The 11,062-nt window shown below is 41.3% G+C and overlaps 1 protein-coding gene across 2 annotated transcripts in view; it reads left to right on the top strand.

The window, feature by feature from the left end:
* Positions 1 to 11,062, top strand: part of LRRK1 (leucine rich repeat kinase 1) — a 325,566-nt gene that overhangs the window by 150,984 nt on the left and 163,520 nt on the right. For both annotated transcript variants that reach the window (XM_089655524.1, XM_089655525.1), the window contains one exon: positions 1,522 to 1,673. In XM_089655524.1, the coding sequence (XP_089511650.1) occupies positions 1,522 to 1,673 (152 nt within the window). The remainder of the gene's footprint in view (positions 1 to 1,521; positions 1,674 to 11,062) is intronic.

Below are 11,062 nucleotides of genomic sequence, written 5' to 3'. Positions count from 1 at the left end.
TTTTTTGTCTATAGTTCTACTTTAAAGCGGTTCTAAAGGCAGAAGGTTTTTTTTACCTTCTTCATACAGCTTCCCCCTCAGCCCATCCCCTTAAGTACATATCTAAGCCCAATCTCGATCCAGCAATGTGCACGAGAGCCGAGTCTCTGTCGGCTCTCTCACTCCTCATTGGCTCAGATACAGCAGCAGGAACCATTGGATCCTGCAGCTCTCAATCAGAGCCAGTGACAAGAGAGCATGTCACTGGACATGGACACACAGAGCAGGGCTTGGAAGTGAGCATGCATGAGTGCCCCCATAGCAAGCAGCTCTTCAATGTATGAGGGTTCTTCAAAAGGTTTCCGCACTTTTATACATTTTGCATTATATTTCATTTACTGTATGTACATTAACCATTTCCCGTCCGGCCGCTGTATATAAATGGCCGGACGGTGGCAGTCCAGGCGCATGTAGCCGTTCATAAACGGCGGCCGCCATTTTGAATTGTGCACGCTCCCTGGGAGCGCGCGGCACCGCAATCCAGTCCTGGAACACGGATAGCTGTTCGGGACCCCTGTGTGAGGTCCCAATCATTTGATCACTGATTGGCCAATCAGTGATCACATGAATAGGTGTAAGCAAGCTGTCACTTCTGACATCATTGCTTACTACGTGTGAAATTTGTGAATGATCACAGAGATCACATGGTACAAGGCTATTCACAACAGCCTTGTACCATGTGACAAGCTGTGACCAATCACAGCTCACACAGTATTTCTCAATGGCTGCAAGAATGCAGCCAGAGAGAAGGAGAAATGATTGCTTTTACAGCCTTTATGGGTGTAAAAGCAATCAGTGTAAAAAAAAATTAAACATATTCACCCTCCACAAGTAGTACAGTGTCAAAATGGTGACACTGTACTGCTAGGGTGACAGTATGTTAGAAAAAAACCCATAAATAATAATATAAAAAAATAAAATAAAAATGTAAACATTTTTGGTTATAAACTAATTTGGGTTATTTTTTTTTACTAAAAAGATAACTGAATAAATTTTGGCCAAGATTTATGAAGAAAGATTATCTATTTGCAACATTTTATAAGAAAAACACTTTTTTTCAAAATTTTTGGACTTTTTCGTTTATATAGCAAAAAAAAAATCCCAGTCGTGAATAAATACCACCAAAATAAAGTTTTATCTGTCTCAAAAAATGCTAAAAATAACCATATGGGTACAGTGTTGCATGACCGCGCAATTGACATTCAAAGTGCGACAGCGCTGAAAGCTGAAAATGTGCCTGGACTGGAAGGGGGTGAAAGTGCCCGGACATGAAGTGGTTTAACATTTTATCAGCCAGGTTTCACCATATTTACGGAGTAATTGATAAAATAGTTTCCAGTTCTCTGAAACACACACCAATTTGTTGTCTATGTAGACTGATGGTGAGACATGACACTTTCTCTGTTCCCTTTTTGATTCTGAAGTCTGTGAAAGGGAAGATCATTGCTGCTCATACTAACAGTTATGTGATCTCTATACCAGGACATGAAGATATTGCAGAGTTCTTGCTCCAGAACGGAGCTGGTTTATGTTCGTACATTTTGATGGATAACCCTGAACTGACCAAAAAATTGCTGAGGAAGAGGAGCCTCGCCGATACTACAGGCCATAGAGATCAGGCTCTACAGGAACCGGTAAGCTTGATGGGTCCAAGTTGATTATTAGCAGGGATGCTTCACATTTTTAGGCCTAAATAGAAGTTGTATGTTACTTTCTCCCGTGCTAACCCTAACTCTAACCTCAGCTGCTGTAGTAAGTCAACACTACTGTGACCAAAAATATCAAGTTCTCAGCATAAATGACTACGCCCCTTTTGAAAAGTTAGATTTTAATCAATATTTCAATGAACACAAGAACAATCTCCAAAATATTGACAAAACTGCGTTTTATAGAATATTTTTTTAGCTCATTACATGAAAGGAAGGGTAATAATATAACTTGGATTACAAAATTTTAGTTTTACTGAAATTAGTTGATGCAAAAATGAATCCATAAATACTGACAAAATACAGTATTTATAAAGCGCCAATGGTTTGCTCAGCGCTGTACATTACAAAGGGGGACAGATCATGTGACAGAACAATACCAACACAATGCAAAACATGAGGGGATCGAGGGCCCTGCTCCTTGGAGCTTACAATCTAGGAGGGAGGGGATGGTGGCACAGGAGGAGATAGCTGTGGGGGATGGAGTGGTAGGAAGAGTGGAGGAGGTCGGCAAGTTAGCAGGGGGTGGGGTAGGCTTCCCTGAAGAGATGGGTTTTCAGGGTGCACCTAAAGGAGAGGAGAGTAGGTGATAATCTGATGGGTTGGGGCAGGGAGTTCCAGTGGATGGGTGACACCCTGGAGAAGTCCTGGAGGCGGGCATGGGAGGAGGAGACCAGGGAACTAGAGAGAAGGAGGTCTTGTGAGGAGCGGAGTGTGCGTGCTGGGTGGTACTTGGATATTAGGTCATATACATGTATAAAGTGCAATGCCAAAAAAATGTGTGATGTAAAATGTTCCATCATAGTGCTATTTCTTGCTGCTTTTGGACAGATTTGAGAGCACTCAGAGGATTGAAGATTGATGTCCGTGTGTTTGTTTCAATCTGTAGAACAGACGTATTAAAATGGAAACCTGCTCCTGTGCTTGTAACCCACTTTTTTTTTTTTGTGGGACTTTTTGGTTTTTGCTTACATAGCCTCCTTGTCATGCGAACTAATACGCCAGCAGGATTGATTGATGGATGTATTGCACTTCACTTGTTTTGCTGTCTTTTCTTTCCTGGAAAATGCAATCATTATTTGTGGTCAAACATCAAGAAAACCTGCACTTAGTATGCTATTGATGACAAGGTACTGAATATGAAAATTGCCTGGCTGTCCCTGATTGCAATACTTTTTTGATACCCTGACTCAAAAGCATACAGACCAGCCAAGTCAAAATGAAACCAGAACTTTTAATTTCTTCTTGTTCCATAAGGGTGACAAGGGATAGCATTGCAACTATTCGATCAGCATAACAGCTGGAGAACTAGCATTTTCAAATGGAGAGCAATGGCCGCCTCCATCCACAGCACAGGTTTATTTAAAGCGGTACTAAACCTATCGATTTCACTGTTTCCCTAAACCGGTACATTCCAGGCATGCTATGAATGATCACTGTCCCTGTTGCTTGTGCTCGCCGGCAAATTGTGAAGCCATCAAATGGTTGGTGTAAGGACTCATGCAGCACCTTGGTAACTGAAGATCAAACAGAACCTAAGATGGCAGCATCCTTGGCTGTAAAGGAGAGGATGGTTTAGTTCCACTTTAAGTCCACAGATTGTAGAAAAAAAACAGAACTAAGCTTTTGTTATGAATTACTAGGAAGCTGATGGAATCTGTACGGGATATCCAATGTTACTACATGGAGGTGTTCCTATCATTAAAGGCTTTTTCCCTAACAAAAGGGGGAATAATGGAGATGGGACCGAGACTGTATTTCTACAGATTTATAGTATACAGTATAATCACTTGTCATTGTCAAGCAGAGTGTTTTTATAACCACTTAAAAACCCAATTGAACTTTCAGTTTAAAATGGATACCTATATTCCATGTGCATCAAAGATACGGGTTTGCAAAGTCTTACAGGTTTTTCTTTAGAGATCAGCCACACCCTTTGTAGAAAAGCCTGTCCTTTGCCAGCATGCATAGCTCTGTGTGAAAGCAGTGGTCTGTCTGCATAGGAACTTAATGCCCCCTACTGATTCACAACTTGAGCTCTCCAATCAGCAAAATTTATTTTTCCTGCTGATTACATAGTTAGTCTGGTTAAAAAAGACACAAGTCCATTGGAGTTTAAATCTCTTTTCCTTAAGACGTAAGAGCCCCCTTGTCCTATGTGATGACCTTAAAGTGAATAACTACACCAAGTTCACTGTATGGACCACTGATGTATTTATAAATGGTGATCATATCCCCCCTTATGTATTATACATGGTGATCATGTCCCCCCTTATGTATTATACATGGAGATCATATCCCCCCTTATGTATTATACATGGAGATCATATCCCCCTTATGTATTATACATGGAGATCATATCCCCCCTTATGTATTATACATGGAGATCATATCCCCCCTTATGTATTATACATGGTGATCATATCCCCCCTTATGTATTATACATGGAGATCATATCCCCCCTTATGTATTATACATGGAGATCATATCCCCCCCTTATGTATTATACATGGAGATCATATCCCCCCTTATGTATTATACATGGTGATCATATCCCCCCTTATGTATTATACATGGAGATCATATCCCCCCTTATGTATTATACATGAAGATCATATCCCCCTTATGCATTATACATGGAGATCATATCCCCCCTTATGTATTATACATGGAGATCATATCCCCCTTATGTATTATACATGGTAATCATATCCCCCCTTATGTATTATACATGGTGATCATATCCCCCTTATGTATTATACATGGTAATCATATCCCCCCTCATGTATTATACATGGTGATCATATCCCCACTTAATCTCCTCTTCTCAAGCAAGAATAAATTCAGTTCCTCTAATCGTTCCTCATAGCTGATCTCCTCCATGCCTCTTATCAGTTCGGTTGCTCTTCTGTGCACTTTATCCAGTTCTTCAATATCCTTTTTAATGAATTGGTGCCCAAAACTGAACTGCATAGCCAGGAATAATAATAGGCCAGTCATGTGAAGAATGAAGGCAATATTCAGATATACCATTTAAATCATAGTTCTCTTCGTGCACCAAAGTGTCCCACTCCCCTATTTTGCTTGGCAGACTTCTGGAACTGGTGAGCAAACACTTTAATACATTGTCACATTTTGCACATGTATTTTGGACGTTTTTTAGGGAGTAAAATCTTACCCACCATGGGGCATACTGGACCTTTGCAGTGGGAAGGGTCCTTGTCTGCAGCATTCTGGCAAGGGACAGATTTTTCTACTGAAGCTGAAGCTGCCTCCCCTTTTACCTTTTTTTATCTCTTAATGTCAGGAAAATTTGTCAAAATTGACTCCTGCAGATAGCAGAGAAATGAGGCAGCAGACAGAAATGACACTTAGGGCTCTGGATTGAGACAAACACACATAGAGGAATATGCTTTGTTCATATTTAATTTTTTCCCCAGATGAAGCAAATTGGATCATTGGGGTTTTTACCTTCCTCTGGATCAACTGTGGGTATAGGATTGTGTATATAGGATTGCATATATTTTTTTTTTCCCTTCTATTGGTTGAACTGGATGAACTTGTGTCTTTTTTCAACCAAACTATGTAACTACGTCTGAGGCTTACGAACAACATCCCTAATGACAAATTACCCCTTCCCAAACTCATTCTGTAATAATTAAAATTATATTAATAGAAAGTACACTAAAATTCTCTTTTAACCACTTCCCGTCCGGCCCATGTACATAAACGGCTGGACAGGAGCAGTGCTGAAGCGGGTTGCTGTTTATAAATGGCCCCCACATTCACTTCCTATCTGTGCTCCCTGGGAGACCTCGGCATCGCAATCCGGTGCCCGCTGTGTCCGTAAGACGCCAATCGCTGTATGGGACCTCTGTGTGAGGTCCCGATTCATGTGATCCCTGATAGGCCAATTAGTGATCACATGAATAGTAGTAAACAAGATGTCACTTCCTGATATCATTGCTTACTATGGTGTCTGTTTATGACACACAGAATAGCTGAGATTCAGAGGATCACAGCTATTCTCTGGTCATTCACAGTTTATAACACCCAGGAGAATATGTTCAGGCCTTCTTTGGAGATCTGTGTTCTCCCTCCAGATTCTCCAGCCCAGAGCTGGAGAATCGGAGGGACCGAAAACTAAGCAGAGATAATTTACCTCTGCTTAGTAAACAGATCTTTTACTGTAATCTCACGAGATTATAGTAAAATCAGCCGTTTTCCAGAGTTTGTAGACCGTTCTCCAGCGTTTGGAGATCGTTCTCCCTTCGTTCCAAGAACTGCTTCATAAACTGCATTCACAGGAGAACTGTGTTCTCCGAGAATGCCGGAGAACTGAGCAGCGATCTATTACCGCTGGTTCATAAACGGACACCTATGTGTGAAATCTGTGAATGATCACAGAGATCACATGGTACAAGGCTATTCACAACAGCCTTGTACCATGTGACAAGCTATGACCAATCACAGCTCTCACAGTATTTCTCAATGGCTGCAAGAATGCAGCCAGAGAGAAGGAGAAATTATTGCTTTTACAGCCTTTATGGGTGTAAAAGCAATCCGTGTAAAACAAGAAAAAAAAAATCTTCATCACCCCCCACAAGTAGTGCAGTGTCTCTATGGTGACACTGTACTGCTAGGGTGACGGTATGTTAAAAAAAAAAAAATAATAATAATATAAATAAAATAAAAATGTAAAAAAAAAAATTTGAAAAGTTATAATTTTTGTTATAAACTAATTTGGGTTTTTTTTTTTACTAAAAAGATAGCTGAATACATTTTTGGCCAAGATTTATGAAGAAAGATTATTTATTTGCAAAATTTTAGAAGAAAAATACTTTTTTTTTCAAAATGTTTGTACTTTTTCTTTTATATAGAAAAAAATACCACCAAAATTAAAGTTTTATCTGTCTCAAAAAATGCTAAAAATTTCATATGGGTACAGTGTTTCATGACTGCGCAATTGTCATTCAAAGTGTGATAGTGCTGAAAGCTGAAAATTGGCCTGGACTGGAAGGGGGTGAAAGTGTCCGGACTGGAAGTGGTTAAGGAGCCAGCAACATGTCCTTGACAACCATAAAAAAGGGCTCCAGAAAGTTTAGCATCAGATGTAACTTTAGAGGAGTATTGGCTGTCTGGCTCTTGGACTCTATGAAATATAATATATAGGACATTCAGCGCCTAGAGGAATATAGGGCGTAACATGAAAATATCCCTTAAGGTTGCTGGGTTTATGAAATAAAGGTATCCTCTGTTCGCAAACAAAAATGCCTTTATTATACAGATATATTAAAAAGACAACTGTACCTTTGTTTTTAAAAATCAATATTGTAATGAGCCTAGCACACTTACTGGATCAGAAATATAAATGGTATACCTTTTTTTCCACATACACTAGCATTTAGTCATGGTCTGCCTAACTGGCAATCCACTACTCAGCCATTTACATAGATAATCTAATTGAAGGGATGGAGACTCTGGCAGTCTGCTGTTCTATGTATAGACAGAGGGAGTTCTATTCTTGGCTCTAGTCATTTAGTGCTCCTCTGAGGCCTGGTTTAAAAAGCTGGCCCTTGGTGAGACTTATCCTCCCTATTGGCTGCTGTTGAATCCTGAATATTTTTTGGATGATAACTTACTGTATAGGTCAGTCTAGCTTTACAATGATTAAATCTATTTTTATTTTACTTTCCTATATAAATATGTAATATTATAGCTATAGGATTTTGTGCTATTTACCTGAGGTTATCGCTTTCCACTTGCATCTTTTTTTGAACAGAGAATGTAAAATAATATCAGGTATACACATTGAGCCCTTTGCACACGTTGCTGTTCAGCTACAGTGCTTCCCTCCTGATGTCTATGGCAAGCTGGGGCTGAACACTGTACTGAGTGGTATCGGGGTTTAGGGCCCTGTCTGTTCAGGGACAAGGTTCTGGAATGCAGAGCTCAGCATTCCAGAACCTATTTGCAGAATAGACAGGACCCTTTGCACACGTTGCTGTTCAGCTACAGTGCTTCCCTCCTGATGTCTATGGTAAGCTGGGGCTGGATGGGGCTGAACACTGTACTGAGTGGTATCGGGGTTTAGGGCCCTGTCTGTTCAGGGACAAGGTTCTGGAATGCAGAGCTCAGCATTCCAGAACCTCTTCGCAGAATGGACAGGACCCTTTGCACACATTGCTGTTCAGCTACAGGGCTTCCCTCCTGATGTCTATGGTAAGCTGGGGCTGAACACTGTACTGAGTGGTATTGGGGTTTAGGGCCCTGTCTGTTCAGGGACAAGGTTCTAGAATGCAGAGCTCAGCATTCCAGAACCTCTTTGCAGAATGGACAGGACCCTAAACACCAGCACCACTTGGTATAGCAGTCAGCCCCATCAAGCCACAGCCTACCTCCTCATGGTCCGGGGTCAGACTCGGGAACTAACTCCTGTTGCAGAGTAGAGGGTCCCACTGACCAGCAGGATAAGCTCAGGAGCAGATCACTCTGGCATATGACTTGGGCTCATCTGAGGGAGTCTAATTACTAACTGGTGTTCACTAGAGCTCCTGATGGTGGAGATGGGTTTTACTGCATGTTAGTACCAAGCTGGGATCGCCCCACCAGGAGGTGAGCAAACCAGGGTCCAGCAACAGATATAGCAGGTAGGGGCCAAACAGAAGCACAGTTAATAAATAAGCCAAAGGTCGACGATAAGTGGTCACAGACTGGGATCAAGCAGGTTAGTCAAGGAATAAGCCAAAGGTCAATAATGAGTGGTAGCAGAGATGGGGACGGCAGAAGGAGAGACGAGCCAGATATTGGCTGGAGAGAGCACAATAATCTGACAAACAGGAGTGCAAAGGCTTGGCTAAAATAGGAAGTTCATGGGAGGAGCAAAGGGTTCAAAGTTTGAGAGAATCAAGGTTCAAGGCAAGATCATTCAAGGAATTGTCCAAAGAGATGTCCAGCATCCCAGGTGGCTCATCAAGAAGAGACATCACCAGACACAGCAGAGGTTGCTGGTTCATACTCGGGTCCTGAAACTACCTTAGACTTTGACAAGCTGCCTGCAGCTGGGCTGGACCTACACCTGTCCCATCTTGGTGCATTGTAGCTGAAGAGGCCCAGCCTTACCGGTACTTACAAAGGCAGCGATTTTTGTATTGTACTCACAAACGACAATAATGTCAAAGGCACATCATGAAAGAACAGCTCTGTCCGATCCATACTACCTGCCTATCCACAATGGGAACCCTGGAATTCCAACAGGCTAACGCGTTTCGAGGACTTGCCTCTTCCTCAGCCCTCAAGGGCTCTGAGGAAGAGGCAAGTCCTCGAAACGCATTAGCTTGTTTGAAGTCCAGGGTTCCCATTGCGACTAGACACGTAGTACGGATTTTACAGAGCTGTTCTTTCATGATGTTCCTTTGACATTATTGTCATTTGTGAGTACAATACCTACTTTTATCTCTCTAATCAATGTTTTTTTAGGTAATGCACTAGGCCGGTGCGCCCTCTGTTTGTTTTCTTTCTATTCAGTACATTTGAACTTCCCCGGTCCTCTGAGGGCAGCAAGGAGTGCGCATTCCAGGACATCCGCAATGTGGTCATAACCTTTATTGAGTCCGTCCCCAAGCGCAGGAGTATTTGGGTCTGCTGTTTTTGTAGCAGTTTTTGTGGCTAGCATATTATAAATGGCTAGCGTATGATCTTCAGAAATTTCAGACTTTTATTGTGACCTCAGGCCAGGCACACCGTTCATCATGACTTATAGGATTAAAGCAGTTAAATGATGCATTACAGTAAATATTTGCTGGCGTAGCGCAATGTCTGCTCATCCAGAACATACAGTATGTATGCTGTACTCACTACTTCACATCCACCCAAACATTTGTGTTCGCATCAGCTCTATTGACAAGCAAAACGAAGGAGCGAATGACAAGGAAAGAGCAAGGAGATGCTGTACTCCAGATGGACATATCGGGTATAATTTTTTATGCTGTTTAGCATAGTTAGAAAACAAGTCTGTGATTTGTTGCTCTGGTGAAGCACGCATAGCGGTGAATTTATGCAATGCAAATAGAATGTGCACTTTACAAGTGCAGTTGCATTCATTTTCCTTACTAAATGTAATGTGGTAAAGCTTCACTTTGTAAAGAATACCCAATAAGGTGCAAGAAAAGAAAAAATCAGCAGAGCTTTACCACATTTACTAAGCTTTGGGGAAAATGAGTGCAACTGCACTTGCAAAGTGCACAGTCCATTTGCCTATAGTTAATCAACCCCACGGGGATGGTTGCCCAAGAAAGAATCCAGGCCTTTTTTAAAGCAATCCACTGAGCTGTCCAGAACCAACTCTTGATGGAGTCTATTCCACATTTTCACAGTTCTTACTGTAAAGAAACCTTACCGTATTTGGAGATTAAATCTCTTTTCCTCCAGACGTAAAGAGTACCCCCGGTATAAATCATTAGTAACACCTCATCTGGAATATGCAGTTCAGTTTTGGGCACCAATTCACAAAAAGAACATTGGGGAACTGGAGAAAGTACAGAGAAGGGCAACCAGCCAGATAAGAGACATGGAGGAGCTCAGCTATGAGGAAAGATTAGAGGAACTGAATTAATTTTCTTTTGAGAAGAGGAGATTAAGGGGAATATGATCTCCATGTATAATACATAAGGGGGGGGGGGTATGATCTCCATGTGTAATACATAAGGGGGGATATGATCTCCATGTGTAATACATAAGGGGGGATATGATCTCCATGTATAATACATAAGGGGGGATATGATCTCCATGTATAATACATAAGGGGGGATATGATCTCCATGTATAATACATAAGGGGGATATGATCACCATGTATAATACATAAGAGGGGATATGATCTCCATGTATAATACATACGGGGGATATGATCTCCATGTATAATACATAAGGGGGGATATGATCACCATGTATAATACATAAGGGGGGGGTATGATCTCCATGTATAATACATAGGGGGGGGTATGATCTCCATGTATAATACATAGGGGGGGATATGATCTCCATGTATAATACATAAGGGGGATATGATCTCCATGTATAATACATAAGGGGGGATATGATCACCATGTATAATACATAAGGGGGGATATTATTACCATGTATAATACATAAGGGGGGGGGGGATATGATCTCCATGTATAATACATAAGGGGGGATATGATCACCATGTATAATACATAAGGGGGATATGATCTCCATGTATAATACATAAGGGGGGGGGGATATGATCTCCATGTATAATACATAAGGGGGGGGATATGATCACCATGTATAATA

The sequence above is a fragment of the Staurois parvus genome, unplaced genomic scaffold, assembly GCF_062004578.1.
Source record: "Staurois parvus isolate SC_StPar_1 unplaced genomic scaffold, SC_StPar_1.0 ptg000845l, whole genome shotgun sequence".
NCBI lineage: Eukaryota > Metazoa > Chordata > Amphibia > Anura > Ranidae > Staurois > Staurois parvus.
The sequence above is the reverse complement of the archived record's forward strand: the minus strand, read 5'-3'. Positions and strand labels throughout refer to the sequence as shown.